The sequence below is a fragment of the Engraulis encrasicolus genome, chromosome 23 (genome assembly GCF_034702125.1).
Source record: "Engraulis encrasicolus isolate BLACKSEA-1 chromosome 23, IST_EnEncr_1.0, whole genome shotgun sequence".
NCBI classification, from domain to species: Eukaryota; Metazoa; Chordata; class Actinopteri; order Clupeiformes; family Engraulidae; genus Engraulis; species Engraulis encrasicolus.
This window is the reverse complement of record NC_085879.1, coordinates 3,802,182-3,821,369: the sequence shown is the minus strand read 5'-3', so window position 1 is coordinate 3,821,369 and position 19,188 is coordinate 3,802,182. Positions and strand designations below refer to the sequence as shown.

At 41.8% G+C, this 19,188-nt stretch overlaps 1 protein-coding gene across 1 annotated transcript; it reads left to right on the top strand.

Annotated features, from left to right (window-relative positions):
* The first annotated feature begins 10,732 nt into the window (after positions 1 to 10,732).
* Positions 10,733 to 17,986, top strand: slc25a48 (solute carrier family 25 member 48). Its single transcript, XM_063190525.1, has 7 exons — positions 10,733 to 10,911; positions 12,009 to 12,052; positions 12,292 to 12,363; positions 13,075 to 13,333; positions 14,326 to 14,625; positions 15,786 to 15,919; positions 17,354 to 17,986. The coding sequence occupies exons 1-7, from the start codon at positions 10,866 to 10,868 to the stop codon at positions 17,456 to 17,458; spliced, it is 960 nt and encodes a 319-aa protein (XP_063046595.1). The 5' UTR covers positions 10,733 to 10,865; the 3' UTR covers positions 17,459 to 17,986.
* Positions 17,987 to 19,188: the final 1,202 nt, after the last annotated feature.

The following is a 19,188-nucleotide window of genomic DNA, read 5'->3' as shown; positions in this document are numbered from 1 at the left end:
CGCTTTTTTGAATAACAGCTTTATTTAAGCATGTAATTATAATAGAGAAATTGTAGCACTTACTATAGCAGCTATTACAATTAATGTTATTGAAAAATAAATATATTTTATTAAAAGTGAAAGCAAAAGAAAAAGTTGCAGGTATTATTACAACCATTTTTTTTTCATTCTCTGTCAATAGGGACACAGATCTGCAGTGCAGGCAGTAACAATGCAACAAGATTTGCAATGTGGAGTATATCAGCTTATCAGGATCTGAATACAGTTATTGTCATTAGTTATCAAGACCGGTAGCTCAGACAGCCAGTATGTAAACTCAACTGATAGAATTGAAAAGCCACATAGACACTTTTGGTGTAGGCTACTTAACAGCATCACATGCAGTAGGCTATGTCTTCTGATCTCATGTCCTGTTCATTTTTTCATTTGCAGATGCACAAGGAATTCCCAAATCATGTCGATGATGTAACTCTCCAAAACACAGCAACATGTCCACTTCGCTGTTTGCTTTATAATATGCAAAGAAAACAGGTCCTCCCCTCTCAGGGAATGAAAGGTAAAGTTCCTGTGTCTGCACGCATGTGTGTGTGCGGGGCATTTGTCTGTCTGTCTGTCTGTGTGTGGTGTGTGTCGAGGGTGGAGTGTAATGGGGACACCTTTGTCAATACCAGTTGCCAATCCACAGCCACCGCTTAGGGGTGTGTGTGTGTGTGTGTGTGTTTGTGAATGGGTAAGATGTGTTGCGTCAACAGGGTAGAGAGTGCACTGTATGGTCAGGCAGTTTATGAAAGAGGATACTCGCGGTCACTGGCTTCTGTGAACTGACCTGCTGGCAACATTAACTTGAAACATCAGTAGCCTATGTTTTGCTCCATGATTTTGTAATATGGTGGTGACTCTATTAAAACTGTATTCAATATGGAATTAAAATGTGAGGTGATTAATTAAATAACCTGAGGTCACTGGAATGTTACTAAAATTGAAAATTTGTAATGATCACAAAAGTTTGTTTGGGGTGCCGCATTGGTGGTTGCCGTTAATCTTAATTTCCCACTGGGAATTAATAAACTAAGTCTAAAGTCAAAACAGTTATTTTCAGAGCACATTGTAATTCATAAGCTCGCCTGTTATGTTCTCAGGCTTCTGTTGGTCCATTCAAAGTTTGAAAGTGGTGGTTTGGTTTTTAAGCGTACCTACTGTACTGCATACTCTGCTGGTGGCACCCACATTTATTTTCTTGTGCCTGTCCCTTCACTCCCCTCTTGAGCCTGCCTAAGGTTCTCTAGGCCTAATTCATATCTGGACGTCCTACCATTTTCTTTGTCTGAATGCTGAAAAGACTGTGGTAATTATTTTGGCGGTAAAAAAGAAGAATGATTTTGAATTAGCACTGCTCTTGAGACTTAATATGAATTATTCTCTCCACCTTGTCTTCATTGAATGAACTAAGCTTCAACAGGGACAGCGACTGTTGCTAGTGTAAGGTATCATCAAAACCAGATGAACACTTGCGCATGTGCATTTTCATGGCCTTTTCACTTGCCTTACTAAAAATACCACGAAACTGCTTCAATCAATCCAAAATGACCAGCAAGAACTGACCACAATACCGCAACTGACCACAAAACCGCAACCTCTGCCCTGACTCACAGTAAGATAGAGGTATTGCTTCTTGTGCTTAAACTATGAAATAGAATGTTACACCATGTTGTGTGGATCACATACTGTTTGCAGTACATGAACCAGAATCTGTGTACAGAAACAATAAGATGTTGCACTGCGGCCCCTGCACCTTTGATGCATGGGGGTCAATGCGCAGCTCTATGTTCCCATTGTCTGGTATTCTCACAAGACTTTTCTAATTTCATGATTTTCTCAAATACAGTACTTGTTGTTTTGGTCTAGGACTAGGTACTGCATTCTTTTATTTAGTTTTATTTACCAACAGAATTTGCTGTTGATCGAGTGGAAAAGGTATTTTGTCCAGCCCAATATTCATCACTTTTTTATCCATTCACTTAACATTGGCACTGTGGAAGTATTGACCTGTAGGAACACAAGTACACTATTGATACATGGGCCCTAAATACTGTACTCCACATACTGGGTCCCATTACATGCCTAACAGGCTTAGGAAAGTGGCTAGCATAAGCTTGTTACCTCACAAAGGGAAAACACACACACACACACACACACACACACACACACACACACACACACACACACACACACACACACACACACACACACACACACACACACACAGAGAGAACAGTAATTCTCTATTGTATACATACACATATTCTGTCTGCCCGTCTGTCCGTTTATGTTTCTGTTTCTTTCACATGAATGTAATCACACTCTGACGTGCGCGCACACACGCACGCACGCACGCACGCACGCACGCTAAATTCACTCAGGTATGTGTGTGTTTTCTTCTCTGTCCCTGGGTTTGAAAGTAAGGGCCAGTTTGTAACCATTTTGAACTGTCTGTCCTTTGTGTGAACAGTGCACAACCGTCATGTTCAGTGCTGAGAGTGGTTTGAGTGGTTTTTGTTAAGTCACCGGGCAGTACAGCCTGTCCTGACTTTTCTTGCCAAATGACGAAATCACCACAGTCCATTGATGACGTTCAAATAACTAGCATTATCTGGTTTAATCCAACACCATGACAGTATTGCAAATAACTGATTCTTGAAAGTTTGGCAAAACATGTCCCAGAAATAAAAGTTCTAATTTTTGTTGAAAATCAGCTACACTCAGGACAGATGTCATCAATTATATTGACTAAAAAAAAAACCAGTGATGGAATTTAATATCACCATTACGTTTAAGAACATATTAAAGTAGTTCTACTGGACTGCAAATAGTGAGTTTAAAACAATATTTACTATTATTTTCTGATTGTTCAAAGGATTGTTCAGGCATGTACAAGGTCATCGTCATTACTGAGGACCCCTTTTCAAACCTTTCGCTCTACTGCATACTTCACCATCATTGAAGCTCCTCTAAGTTCACTATTTTATCTTGAATTTGTTAATTGGTTTGGACACTGCTGTCTCAACCATGAACTGTCTGTCACCAATGTCACTGTTGTATACTGTAATAATATTAAGATTAATGTTAATCAATATATACTTTTTGAGAAGAGGAGAAGCACCTAAAAAAATGGCTAATGTTGTGAACTGACATATTATGCATATGCATATTTGTCACCTCCATCAGATGTTACCACCAAATTATACTCTAGCCTCCACTGAGACACATTTGGAGGCTTTTTGCCACCACCATCAGACAAAAAACTTGACATCTGATGATGTGACTAAAAAACTACCAAAGTTTTTTGTAATATAGAATATGGTTTGGGGTGGTTTATTTTGATTGTAATTGGAAGCGTATCCTAATTCTATGCAGAAGAGTTAAGTTGTATTTGCCACTTGAAGATGCTTCATTTCACTGATGTGGGAACTTGTTTTCCCTGGAAACACGTTTTTCTCACAGCCAGTTCCAAATATGGGTAATTATTGTATCAGGCACTGAATATCCTCCCTCCCAGGTGTTGGAGGAACAGGTTGCTACTGTCAATCATGCCAACCCTGCCAACCAGGCTCCACATAGTTTGTAAAACTTACACCTGGCTAAGTGTACAATGGAAAGCGTTAAAAACATTAGTCACAATACACCATATGGTAGTCGTGGATATAAACACAGTTGACAGATGAAAAATGTCTGGTTAACACTGGAGTCTATAGGATTTTCTACCTTCTGGAGCCACTACCAACGTGGAAAAAAACTGGCTTCCTTTCTTTGACCGGAAGGTTGTCACTCGCCTGGGACAAAATCACTTATAACCCCTTTTGGATGAAATGTTGTCTGACTGGTGTTGTAGTAGCACCCGGTTTGCGCTCCAATGGGCTGTAAGAGTCAAGAAGCCAGTATTGGTATCTGTCTGTGGGTTTCCTGTAGCCCCCCTGTGACAAGGCCTCAACAATTATTTCAGAATCCAAAGATGCAATTGAATTGCAATGCAATTTGATTGTTTGTGTGTTGACTGAATGTATGTGTTTATTGAAGGCCTGGCTGCCACCACTGCTGTAGAGATGCAGGTAAGGAAGGATGTGACATCAAAACATGGCTTCATGTGCATCTAGTTTCAGTCACCTGGTTGTTGGTCAAATTTATAGAATTCTGCATGTGATGTGATGGGTTTGTTTCCAAGCAAAAGGGAGAGAACTATTTCAAGACACTTGGCAGTGTTAGGTGACAGAATTGACGCCACAGACGGTCAGGTTTGTGGGGGGCCCTTTCTTATGCATCTTTGAGGTGCTACGGTGAACTGTTCTACTGGCGCCAGCATTCTGCTTTTGTGAGTGGTTTATTTTGGTCTTGTAGATGTTTGTTGGGTCTCTTTTGTAGTTGTCTGTGTCACTAAGTAGTTTGTTAATTGTGAAGTGTCATTCTTTCCATGTAGCTAAGATTGGAGCGGTTGTACTGGCTCTTTGATTTTAGTCTACTCTATGTATTATTGGCAGCAGCATCTGATTTTGTAAAATGGTAAAGTTAACGCCTTTGGCTCCATTGGTTTTGGCATGCCTGACTTGCATATGGGAATGGTGGCTTCTCTCTTTTCCATTTCTTGTTGGGTGCACACACACACACCAGCACCACCACCACCAACAACAACAACAACAACAACAACAACAACAACAATATGATATATGTGACATGTACAGTAGTAGCAATTTGTAACAGTAGGACCTAATGTGTATGGTGTTTTTGCTGTTGACGTTTGTTTTAAAAAGGATCTTTTCTGTTTGAATTGTCAAACATCTAATTGTTGATCACAAAGAAAAATAGAGAATGGCCCACTCTTACCTCAATACTTAAGGAATGAGTCAAGCCCACCACCTTCGCCACAGCCCTCAGTTGTCCTTGACTGTTGCAGTGTTTGATCAGACACACATGATTGCTCGACTTTGTTTTGGTGGGGAGTTACCTTGTAACGCCAGAGGTGAAGTCATAAAATAATAGTTCACTGGAGGTCGTGTGGGGGAGGCATGTGAAGTTCAGACTGCCTTTGTGCAGACCAAGTCTCTCCCATCCCGTGTAAGTAGGGTATACTGTGGGGGCCCTACGCAGTATAGCCTAAACATGGGGCCCTGTTGAATTATTTTTGCTGGCGTTTACTATGTAGGGGCTGTCTGTTGAGGTCTTATACAGATGGCAGTTTTTGTGAGGCCCTCAGCAAAAGCCTTATCTGCCCATTGGTAAACCTGGCTCTGCTGTAACATTTTTAAAAGGAATCACACAGAAATGCTGAATAAAAAAAGCAAGTAAATGAAGCTTTAGATTTAGAAGATTGTTTCCACACTACAAGAAATTAAACACGTCTTCCTGTGCAATAACAACCACAGCTCAGTTTAACTCAGTGTGACACATTAAATGAATCATATGAAAAAGTATGTGGTGGTTCTGCACATTGGGTGTGGTATTTGGTTCATTGCAAGTTCAATTCAGTTCCGTTTGTGTGTGTGTGTGTGTGTGTGTGTGTGTGTGTGTGTGTGTGTGTGTGTGTGTGTGTGTGTGTGTGTGTGTGTGTGTGTGTGTGTGTGTGTGTGTGTGTGTGTGTGTGTGTGTGTGTGTGTGTGTGTGTGGGAGGGGGTGGGGTGTAAATGTCCTTTATGGAAGATGAATTTAGGGGAACCTGAGTGTGCCCAATCGGCTTTTATGACTTGTTAATGATACACCCAATTGCATTGTTAGAGGGAGCGAACAAACATTCAGTCACTTATTTGTCGTTTTCTTTGGCTACTATTGGTCTACAAGGTCAGCTCTAAAAGACCAACACCAGACATTTAGACTGATACCAATGGCTAACTAATAATACAGCCATTCAAAATACCAAAATGGCAGTCACAAGCGAACATTTTGTACAGACAAACTTTAAAAAGAGATTGTGTGTGTGTGTGTGTGTGTGTGTGTGTGTGTGTGTGTGTGTGTGTGTGTGTGTGTGTGTGTGTGAGTGTGTGTGTGTGTGTGTGTAGACCTATGTGCCTCAGCATATGTCTATGAAACATGGGACTGAATTGAAACCTGTACTATAATATCTGTATGACTCTGGCTCAGAGGTGTCAAAAGTAAAAGCAAGTTCATGGTTAAGTACCACACTAGTGCATGATGTGACTTAACTGTTACACCATGTACTCCACTGTACCTAATAAGATAGATAGACTGTGTTGTTTCTGAAAAGCACTGAAAACCTAACAAGAACCCACCACAAATGTGATCCAATTAGGCCCTGCCGTGGCCAAGCAGTAGGGCACTCGTCTGCCATGCGGCTGACCGGGTTTGATTCCCAGCCCGGGTCCTTTGCCGGCCCTTCTCCGTCGCTTCCTGTCACAACCTTCACTGTCCTATCATAAATAAAGTCAAAAGACCACACAGTTTAAAACTAAAAAATGTGATCCAACGGACACAAAGTCAGCTAATCGGAAGACAAGTACACAGGTCTACTTTTTAGATGCGTCCCACGCATCTCTATAAGAGGCTTTGGTGTCCGTCCGTCCCTCCGTCCGTCCGTCCGCCCTCCCGTGATGAGTTTCTGAATTGTGATTCCCTCTTGTGATTCCCTCTTGTGTCCACAAGGTGGCAGTCGCTCAGTGGAGTGGCAGAGCTCAGTTTTGGCCTGGAGCTCATGCGTGCAAACCAAAACGTCTACCATAATGGTTAGCAAACCGGCTACGCAGCTGATTGATTGCATTATCTGACACAACTGCAGAAGCACAGAAGTCTGTATGCATATTCCATCCATGTGTGCCATGAAATAGGAAGGCATGAGACATTTGCAGATAGCGTTTCCTATGTACACATCTAGCCAACAGATCGTGCTCTTTGCCAGTGAGAAAAACATGGCGGCACTTCCTGTTGATTTTCACATGAAAGTTTTGCTTAATTTAAAGTCCCTAAGCGACTATACATGTTGTGGCTTCCATATATTGATGTAAAAGTGCCCCACGAAGTAATGAAGCACAACAAAGTTACTCCACATTACCATTTTACCACTCGTTTTTCTATGCTAACAGGGTAGCTAATGTAGCATTGTAAATGATCCAGGGAGAAAGGGGGAAATGTTGTGATTTCAGTCCGCCTGAGGCAACGATTTTCGTGGGGAAGATGACCTGCATCTCGGTGGCATTGAACCACGCCCCCGTGCCTTATTTGGCTCGCTCAGCACGTGCGTCCTCAGTCCAATCGCAATGCTTTATTTTCCCCAGACGTTTAATCGCATTTAAGTGAAAGTGCCATGTATACACATCGCAAAATAACTCTTAATCCGATCTATTTAAATCGCATTTATTAAATCGGACTTAAAAACATCATGTACACGTAGCCAATGTCTCATTGATTAGTTTATGGAACTTGCGGTTTGTCTGTTACGGTCCACGAAGACAATATCCACGTGAAAACGCAAACGCCTGCAAACCACTGTTTTGACAGAAATACAGTTCACCTGTCGCCTACTCTGTTTTCTTCCCAAAGCGGCATTTAAAAGTATTCCATGAAATCCAACATCAACGTCACTTCAAATAGGTGACAGCATCATGCACACACATGAAATAACACTTCAGTGAGGGGGGGACATAACTGCTCTCATATTAAAGTGAAAAGAGAATTTCACATTTTAGTTTATTTAATGTAGGCCTATGCAAAATTGCAAATAGCCTATTCATTGAAATCTGTCCAGAAAGGGTTGTAATGTTTGCCTGTTTTTTATGTTTGTAATTATTAAAAAAAAAAAAATCGTGATTAAAAAAAAAAATAGCCTAACAAAAATAGAGATTTTATGTTAAAAAAAATGTGAGATGGGATGGACCGATGGCCCCCCTAACCTAAATTCGCCTTAGGTCCCCACATTGCTAAATGTAGTGTAAGGGATTATTTTGAAAAGACAGTAACATGTAATCAGCAATGCATTACAGTTTTTCAGTAAATTGCCCAACACTGTTGAAATCCTATGGTACTTTTTCAAATCCAGGCTTATACAGTACATGGTAGGCTTATTGATAAATTGCCTTGACAGGTTATGAGGAGGCCAAGGGGGCGTTTGGGCAAAAAAGGTTCAGAACGGGCATAGACGGACGCATCTGTTGTCCGCCTGTCGGACTTGTTTTACTTTGATTATCTGTGTTGGAAGGAAACAGTTTTTTATTTGTACTTTTACTTTCGACACCTCTGCTCTGGCTCTGAATTAGTATTATGGGGTAGATATTATTGTGTGTGTGTGTGTGTGTGTGTGTGTGTGTGTGTGTGTGTGTGTGTGTGTGTGTGTGTGTGTGTGTGTGTGTGTGTGTGTGTGAGGTGTGTGTGTGTGTGTGTGTGTGTGTGTGTGTGTGTGTGTGTGTGTGTGTGTGTGTGTGAGAGAGTGAGAGAGAGAGAGAGAGAGAGAGAGAGCCACACCCAAGAGGTCAGATGAATTTGCTGTCTTGACGATGTGTCAGATTGCTTTTCCCGTCAGCACGAGTCAGGATGTGTCCTGCCCTCCCTTCTCAAATGTCTGCACCTTACACAGTAGGCTAAATGCTGCTGTGTCAATGCAACACTTACATTTGACTCTGATAGTGCTGGCCCTAGCCTGTAAATGTTAAACACGGCTACAGAGGTGCAAAAGTAAAAGTAAAAAAGAAACAGTTTCCTTCCAACACAGGCTACTTATCTGAGAAACCAAGACCTGTGTACGTGTCTTACGGTCGGCTGACACTGCACTGATTGGGTCAAGTGTGTGGTGGGTCCTTCCTTGTAGGTTTTCAGTGTTTTTCAGTAATAACACAGTCTATCCATATCATTAGGTACAATGGAGTAAATGGTGTAACAGTTATGTATGTAATAGGATGTGCTAGTGTTGTACTTACATCATTAATTTACTTTCACTTTTATTTGTGATGCCTCTGCACTGCAAACTGTTCTAATTTCCTTCAGGATCAAGAAAGTAACTCCACTCTACTACGGCCTATTCACCTAGTGGCATATCTCAAGTCATCTACTGTGCTGGACCTCTTGATTATAACTATCATAATGACACAGGAAAAAACACATTACCGCACTACTTATCAAAACAAGTATCCTCTTCATGTACCATCTCAATAGTAACAGGCTAGCTGACTGTTTGAGTACTTCTCAGTACAGTCTTCTCACCGGAGTGTGCCAAGGTTCAGATTACATTTTAGTCAGAATGACGCTGAGCTCCCCGCAGCATCATATAGGGTGTCGTCGTGGCCTATTTGGAGGGCCATGTGATGGATAGAGCATGGCCGCCCCCCAAGACGCGGAGTAGGTCAACAAAAAACATGTGGTGTTGTTGAACTGCCATGAACTATCAAACGGAGCAGAGCATTCCTTCCTCTGTGTGTGTGTGTGTGTGTGTGTGTGTGTGTGTGTGTGTGTGTGTGTGTGTGTGTGTGTGTGTGTGTGTGTGTGTGTGTGTGAGAGAGTGAGTGAGTGAGTGAGTGAGTGAGTGAGTGAGTGAGTGAGTGAGTGAGTGAGTGAGTGAGTGAGTGAGTGAGTGAGTGAGTGAGTGAGTGAGTGAGTGAGTGAGAGAGAGAGAGAGAGAGAGAGAGAGAGGAGAGAGAGAGAGAGAGAGGAGAGAGAGAGAGAGAGAGAGAGAGAGAGAGTGAGTGAGTGAGTGAGTGAGTGAGTGAGTGAGTGAGTGAGTGAGTGAGTGAGTGAGTGAGTGAGTGAGTGAGTGAGTGAGTGAGTGAGTGAGTGAGAGAGAGAGAGCGTGATAGCGATAGCAGGTCTCCAGTGAAAAACGTGCACTTTAGTGTATGGCCACAGGCCTCATAGACAGTGCCCCTGAGGTGCACGTGACTCTACAGGGGTTGCATTCAAGCATTGGAGCTTGGCTTACTTGGAAGCCACAGGTCTGTCATCTTATCTCCCTCAGCACATGTGTCTGACGTGTCGTCAGTGAAAATACAGGCCTTCCTCTGCACTGGGGGTGTAATAATTAGCCTAGCATCTGTATGCTTGGGAACGTGCCAACAGGAAACGGTCTGAATTGCAATGCATTGAGACCGTCTAAGTGTTATTGCACAATATAGAGGAATACTGTGCACTTCAGGCAGAAATATTGGTTTATGAAGGTTAGGGAAAAACTGAACCAGGCCTGAAAAGTGTTACAAACTCCAGTGCAGTGTCTGATGCACAGAAGTTCTTTGTATAGGCCTACTTGCGTTTTGGTAATTTTCCACTCACGTGAATGTGTGTGTGTGCTTATCAGTAGAGTGGGTGTGTGGGAGGACCATAAAATGTTCAACTCAAATTTCTTGTATGTTTTGAATATAATAATGCATGTGTTATTATTATTGTTTTGTCTTTACTTTGTTGCATTTTGCAATGTATTGAAATAAAGAACAATTAGTTCTGCAAACCATGGCACTTTTTTAATAGCCCCTCATTGGAGTGACATTGTCTATTTTTGTTTGCCTTTTCAATAGGTTACAGCATTTCATGGATCCTATTCCCTACTTCTTTCTATTGGGGTACTCTTCTTAAACACATTTTATCCATACAGCTGTTGAAAACAAAAACAGCACAGTTGTGTGTAACATGAAGCTGATCACAGAAAAGGATGGGACGGGAGGCATGGTTAGTCGGCTCCTCATTGGCCAAGAAAGCTTAAACTTGCTGTTGTTGATCCGCCTCCGTGCTGGGTTTTCCACCACGATACTTATATGGTAGGATGCGAAGAAAAAAGTAGATAATTTCGTGGGCCGTTTTGGACAATGCGAGGGCTTGTCAATAATTTTAAACGGCTCACTTTCTGAAAACCCGTTCACCTATTGAATGAAGCATCGACCGATTTTAAAATGACCTGCTTTCATTTGGATGACTTTTTAGCTGGGTGGATTGGTGGTAAGTTTGCTTGTTGTTGCTGTTGTTGTTTTGTTGGTGGTGCATTAATGCGTCTATGTTGCATTCAAACAATTGTCAGCCCTGCCTGTTTTAACGCAATATCTTACATTCCTATACCTATTGTTTGATATCAATTCAGCCAAGAGTAGCCTTGTCCGGGTCTGTATATTAGCCTACTCGTTTTGCAAGATTATCATCTGCAAATGCATTAGTGTTTGATTGAAAGAAACCCTGGGCAACCACTAAAATTGCCTACGTGGACGGATTTTCCTTATTAGACTATTTCAATGAACCGTTATTTTTCTTCGGAACCAGAAACCGCTATAGGCTACATAATTCCTTTGTATGGTTGCAAGGGGGGTGGGGTTGCTGACAAAAAAACGCAAAAGGAAAAAAGCAGAAGCGTCGCAGTGTTTGTTTATTCCATTTAACGCACTTCTTTTGCTCCGTTTTTTGCAAACAGTCCCCTTGTCCGATTGGTTTTACGCATCAGTTGTCCTGGTTTTCTTGAAGGAGGAATGCAAAGTCATAATTGGGAAAATTGTTTGGTTGCTTCCAAAAAGAACCAGATGTCTTTTTTCGCTGTGGTTTTCGATTGTTTATGCGGACAACGCTGCGCCTGCGCCACATGTGCTCAGTCCAAGCATTCTCAACACCGACACATGCACTCGCTTGCTGCTCTGTGAACACAATGCAAGCACTGATGATTACCGCACATGGCGCAGTGGAATGTATACAGTGGACATGAAGAGAACCTCTGCCCACAATGCAGAAGTGGATACAAAAAATCGTTGTTTACAGCATATCACAATGATCACAATTAACTTGCCCTTTATTTTCATGTCCAAAATACTGCATGATGCAGATTTGTTTCTTCATGGTTTTACAATGTGCAGTAGGCTATTGTCATTTGCAACTGCAAATTTTTACAATGCAATACAACAGTTTTCATCAGGGCATGTTCGTCAACAGAATTTATGAAATTATTTAAACATTACTTTTTGTGTATTTTTGTGTAGGTACATAATTTTGCTTACCTTCATATAACAACTTTCCTTGTCTGTAAATAATGTGCTCTGGTCTCATGTCTACCTTAGGAGCCTCCAGTGTTGTCGTGGGTCACCCTCTGGACACAGTAAAGGTACGAAGTCATCCAACTCTTTTGATTAGAATGACTGTCAAAACCTGAATGAGCAATGGAATGACAAGAGTAGCATGTGTTAAATGTGAGATAGTAAACCCTTGAATTGTGTAGCTTTGACAAGGAACCACAATGAATGATTTGACTTTTATGAAGTTCTGTTTGACCCTGCCTGTTTCAGACCTAATGCTTTTGTATCTGTTTTTCCTGAATGCTCCCTCCTTTATTTTCTCCAACAGACACGACTTCAGGCAGGGAAAGGTTACAAGAACACATTGCACTGCGTACTTACAATCTATCGCAAAGAAACGGTGAGTATCACACTAAAGGCTCTGTCACTTTCCCACATCTCATGTATTCGGTAGATTCACGTTTGGAAGTCAAAGTGAGTTTTAGGATTTAATTGAACTGCACAAGAATCTTCGATTACAATGCTGTTTGTTTATTGGTGATTTATAAACACTTGGAACACAAATTCAGCCAATCAAAATCAAGAACCAAATGCATAGTTTTAGATAGAACATTCAAGAACAGAGATTGACGTATATGTCAACGAGCACAGATTTTTGTTGGAACACATTTCATTCGAGAATGTTCACCAACAACTGAAAACAACATTGACAGATTCCAAAAAGGTGAACATGATTTCGGGGTACAATAGTCATTCGCCATCTCAGATGAAATGACAGTAGCTATGACATGTTTTTTGGCTCTAGTGAGAGCCTAGCCGAACATTCTTGAAGCAATGTCAAGAGCTGTGTCCCAGACCGTTTCCTGTGCGCGGCTTTATGCATAGCCTAGGACTCTATTTACATGCATTCCAGGAGACTTGAACAACCCCCCTTCTTCCTTTAGCTGGCAGACTCAAAGATCTGGAGCCAGACTCATTCTCTCCATGTTCTCTCGTCTCCTTTCTTTCTCCAATTCACCACTCTTGCTCTCCCTGCTCTCCTTCTCTCTCTCCCTGCTCTCTATCCCCCTCTCCCTGCTCTTTCTCTCTCTTCTCTCCGTCTGCGTGCCAGGTCTCTGGTTTCTTTAAAGGCCTGTCCTTCCCCCTGGCCAGCATCACGGTCTACAACTCGATGGTGTTTGGCTTCTTCAGCAACACACAGCGGCTCATCAGCCAGTATCGCTATGGCGACGGCCGGCACCCCTCGGGCATGCTGGACCTGACGGTGGCCAGCATGCTGACCGGGCTGGTGTCAGTGGGTCTGGGGGCGCCGGTCGACCTCGTCAAGATCCGACTGCAAATGCAGACTCAGCCCAAGCCCCTTTTAGCAGGTAAGAAGGCCCACTCCCGAAAGCTTCTGTTTAATATTTGTTTGTGGGCTCAGATCGTACATAGTATGTGACAGTGGCTAGACTGAGTAAAAAGATAACTACACCAGTATCATGGGTGTCATTGGCATATATGCCACTGATAAAACATTGTTTATTGTCTATTCCTGTCTGCCAGACACTATGTAAATAGAGTGCAGACTCAGGACCTTGAAGGGGAACTTGACCCCCATTAACCCTGAGAGTTTTGGGGGCAAAGGGTGAAGATTCTTTGGATTCTTTCGGTTGGTGTCAAAATGCAATATCAGCAGTTCAGCTGGAAATACCATAATTGAAACTCATTGATATGTTCCCTTGACGGAGTCGTGCCAAAACTCCTCTTTTCCCAACCGGCAAAATTGTTAACAAGTATGGTAAAACATTGAATCACATTGCATTGCAACATGTGTAACCATATCAGAGCTGCGTGATGGCAGCAGGCTGCCAGAGAGATTTTATGGTTAACTGTGGGAGTGGAGAGAGGAATGATAAAATGAGAACAGCTGCAAAAGACAGTTATCCACCTCCTTAAAGGGGATGGCTCCTGTGGTCTATTGTCCATTGTCCATTTCTAGCTAAGTTGCTGGGAGTAAAAAGGCAAAAAATGCAACGCCTGTGTTATTTCAATGTTATTGAAAGGGTAAAAGTTAATTGCGGTGTGTGGACATTTTTTTGTGGACAGCGCAGCATTCTAACACTGGGTGTGACTGATATGACACATGACACTTCACACTGGTGTGTGATCTCTCTCTCTCTCTCTCTCTCTCTCTCTCTCTCTCTCTCTCTCTCTCTCTCTCTCTCTCTCTCTCTCTCTATCTCTCCGCCTTTGAAGTTCAAGTTCAATACATTGAGCTTTATTGGCATGACAAGTAAATGGTATTACCATACTGTAGGTATAACAAACAGACACTCATTCGTTTACACAGCTCCTTTCTGCAATTTTCTCTCATCTCCAGAGAGTTTCCACCTGGCGGGCGGTGGCAACGGTAGTGGCATGGTCCCTCTCCACACCTCCTCCCTGCAGCTCCAGGCCCAGGCCCAGCCCATGTACCGGGGGCCCATCCACTGCATCAGCAGCATCCTGCAGACGGAGGGCGTCCAGGGGCTGTACCGCGGCGCCGGAGCCATGATCCTGCGTGACGTGCCCGGCTACGCGCTCTACTTCATTCCCTACACACTGCTCTGTAACTGGTTTAGCCCCGAGGGCAGCGCATCCGCACACCCCTGCTCCATATGGCTGGCTGGAGGACTGGCAGGTGAGCTGACACTCATGCAGCATATATAGTGTTACCACCTGTCACGGTTTTTTCCTGATTATCCCGATTTGCAATGGACTGTCCCGGAAAGAAACACGAGCAAAAGTACAAGCAAAAAGGTTGGGGTTCAATTAGTCAGAGAAGGCAACGGAGGTGTCAAAAGACAGAGGTGGCAACCCTACTCCTTTAGACTTAAGGCAAAGAAAAGATTGCCACTGTGGGGGAACCCTTAAAAGTTCTTTGAGGAACCCAAGAGTTCTGGGAAGAACCCCAAGGCTCTCCAGAGAACCTTTAGTGTTTCCCCACAGTAGCAGCTGAAATGTTCAATAAATCAGTTTATTTGCATAGCACATTATCACAAACAGTTGTCATTCAATGTGGTTAAAAATGAAATTGAATCGAATAAATTCCAGTTATCATCATTGGTTTTGAATACATTTAATGTCAAAGCGGAATTACATTTCTGATGAACCCTCTGTGTGCCACTCATTGACTTTGAATATGGTCTTCCAAGTTCAGGAATAGTTATTTTTTTTTACAATAAGTGTATTTAAGTATAATCTATAGGACTTCACATTATGTATAAATGAGATCTTTTCAGGAATGATTGGAATTCTTAAGGAATAACTTGGGCCTTACAGTTCCTATTGCAGATCCAGGAGTACATGCTGTTTACATGTTGTTTACCAAGTATGTAAACCCCAGAGGCCTGTCTAAGCACTGTAATGCTGTAATGGGACTGACTGTGCATATGGCGTCATTGTTGTAATGCTGTGGAGTTTATTCCAGAGGCCCTAAGTGTTAAATGTTTACAGGCCGATACTTAGCAGGACTCAGCTCCAGTACAACCCGCTCCATTTAAGAGCCTAATCTCTTTGGAAAAAGCAAAGAGAACTTGTCATGTCATGGAGCAACTGGAACTCAAAAATACACAAACAGCCTCATGGAGACTCAACCCTCTTGAGAACTATTAGTCTCTCTCTCTCTCTGTCTCTGTCTCTGTCTCTCTCTCTCTCTCTCTCTCTCTCTCTCTCTCGCTCTCTCTCTCTCTCTCTCTCTCTCTCTCTCTCTCTCTCTCTCTCTCTCTCTCTCTCTCAGTAGCATGTGTCTGTGTCATCAAGTACTCCCGCAGACATTAACTCTCACGTGCACCTGTGCAGGTTCCATCTCGTGGGTGACGGCCACTCCTGCTGACGTGGTGAAGAGCCGGCTGCAGGCGGACGCCATGCACCAGAGGAAGTACAGGGGCATCCTGCACTGCATCACGCACAGCTACAAGACCGAAGGAATACACGTAAGACACCCCGCCATTCCCAGCCCTGCGCATTACACTACATTACATTACATTACATTACATTACATTGCATTGCATTACATTGCATTGCATTGCATTGCATCTGTCAGACGCTTTTTAACCAAAACGACTACTCTCAAGCTGACAGTTTGCCGTTTCAGTTACAGTAAAGGGCATTTGACAAAAGCAAAGTATAACACTAAACCCACCGAATTGTGAAATAACATGTGAAACAAAACATGAAACAAAGCAGCTAACATGCCAGAATAAAAAAAACCTGTATTCAACATGATGGACTTAAAATGCAGCCATGAATGTCCATGTTTTACACTGTAGCTATTTATTCCGAACTCAGTGGAATGGGACTAAATGAGTCCAAGGTGAAAATATTTCACACAAATTGTTTTGAAAGCAAAGAACGGTAAGAAAGGCTACCTTTACAGACATTGTATTCATGACAGGAGTATGAAGAAACTTTCCATAAGGAAATGCCTTGGCTTGAAGAATAGTACTTATAATAGTCATTTTGGTTGTGGTGGTTATGGCTATATGATGATACTCTGGCTGTTTACGTGAAATCCTCCTTTTGATGACTCCATTTATGGTATTGCGGAGATTAGATAACTTATTCACTTATTGTGCCTCTCAAGTGCCAGTGACTCATCAAGAACACAGGATCACAAGACTACTGGTTTTATGGGACATGACTGCTACTGCTTTATGAAATATAACTGGACAATAGCCTCCATCAGCTCATTGTGATTGCCTCGTGCCAAGTTTCCTAGAACCCAGAAGATTTTCCGTTTTCAACCAAGATGCAAAGCATGTGCTTATGGAAGTCTTGGCAGAGGGTTTTCATGTGTTGTAAATCAATATCAGTGTAGCTTTACAAAGCAATGCCCAGGGACACAAAACAATGTGTTTTTTTTTTAAAGTGTCAGTTGACATCTGGCTCTCAGTCTCCACTCTGTTTCATCCCAAATGTGTTCTATTGGGTTCAAGTTAGGACTTTGTGCAGGCCAGTCTTTATGGAACTAGCATTTGCCTCTTTTCCACTGCCGGTTTTCTGGTAGGCCTACAGCTCGACAGCGTGACTCGGCCGTCACTTTTTGCTTTACGATTAAGCTGTGTCATGCCTATTCAAAAAGCAAAAAGTGGCGTCTGAGTCGCGCTGTGGCGAGCTGTAGGCCTACCAGAAAAACAGCAGTGGAAAAGAGAACAGAGAGAATTGAGAAGAGTTTGGAACGTGCATGACTATGCTGTGAGAGGGTGCTGACTATGCTAACTAAAAATTATGAAACGATTTATCTTGAGATTACCTGCCCTGAAGTTATGTTTCAATGACATCTAAGACATGAAGTAGATAATCTGTGTAAATTGTAAATGAGAATTGAAATAGTGAAATTTCTTCTTGTGATTGTTCTTCCTCTGCAGATCTTCTTTCGGGGAGCCACAGTGAATGCCATCCGAGGGTTCCCTATGTCCGCCACCATGTTCCTCACCTATGAACTTTCGCTCAAGTTTTTCCGGAGCCTGTAGACTCCCCTCCCTAACCTGAACTTCACTAAGTGGATTTAAACCTTGCTTTGCAACTATTGCCATGGTTACTCGAGTTACTTGTAACGCAAGGTATTACAAACAGAGGGTTTGGGATCCTTGTCCATTTTTAAGCCACGTTAAGTGACTTCTATGTGTATTGGCCATAATTAATGATGTATTAAATGATAGATTTTTTTAATTGCCAGCTCATTTCTTATATTAAGAAAGACGATATGTTTTATATGCACCTAAATATATAACTTTATAAGCATGTTTTACATTTACCTCACTTGTTTTAGTATAAGTATTGAGTCAATACTATACTAATTTTTCTTTTTGTCTAAACGTTATGTCGCTGTTTAAATGTACTCAACACGATTATATCCAAACCATTCAAGAGCAACAATTATATCTTATGTCACACCTGTTACATGTTTATATTTTTACAGTTTTTAAAACAGCAAACATGTAACAAAAAATATGTCACTAATCATCTTTAAATAAAGAACAAACCTGTATGAGCACAAATTGAAGATGTCATGCTTATTATATGTTTTTATAAAGATTCTCCTGTTTATTAGTCAAAATCGGGAAAGCAGACAAAGTGAAACAACAACGGATTATGAGATTCTCATGTGATTTTAGAAGTTTAACGTTGTTTGCTTGTGGACATGTCTGGACATTTTATAGTGTGTTTTTTGTGTTAATCAAGGCCAAGGTCCTGTGCAGTTGTCATAACCCCATTAACAGTTTTTTTTTGGTCAAAACACTCTTTTGAAGCAGAGATAAGCACTATCTCCTCAAGTGTGTCATCCTGATAAAGACGGTGTTTGGGTGCAACCACGTGATAAACAGGTGCTTCCAGAGCAAGATGTGTACAGTAGGCCTATATTGTAATAAAACTTCAAAGGCGATCAAGTCATACTTATAAACACAGTAGAATTTTACATATGCACATATACAGCACATACTTGACACACTGATGCTTTAGTCTGGCCTCCTGTACTTACTAAGTTCCGAGAAGACAAAAGATCAAGCAGTCCTCTGCTGCGACCTCGATTCAGGAAACCTTTCCATTGATCCAGCAAAGTGGAAAATCCAAAGTTCACCTGTGCAAATATTGTCTTATCTTTTTTATGTAAGCGTTCTCCATATTATCTCTCACGGTCCTTTGGGGGAAAAGCAAAGCTGGACATGCTTTAAACAAACAGCTTTAATTCTCACTGTGCATGAATGACCTATGGCAGTTGTGTGCATGAACATGTAATGGCTTCATCCAACCACTAAGAGGCAGTATAGTAAAAGGACAAAATTAACTCTTATCTCTCGATTACAGCGACAAACAGCAAGAATGTGATAGGTTGTTATTTTGTAGATAACTATTCTCTAACCTAAAAGACGTGTTTAATTTCCAGTGAGCTCTATGCAATTGTGATAGTCCAAAAACTTTACAAGAAAAACATTCACATACTATGCGTGTAAACATGATCTCACTCACAATGCCATTTCATTGCTCCTTAGACCTCCTTATTCAAATATTCTGTCTCTGTGTTAGTCTGTATCATTGGCCACAGCTCTCAATCTGCAGCTGTAGTGGATTCTGTAAACCCAGTTCTCCCAATTCCCCTAATATTCCTCAAAGAATCATAAACCCCCAGATTAGGATGAATACTTAACACAAATATTTACTGAACACAAATATTTTCAAAACAAGTATTCTCATAGGGTTC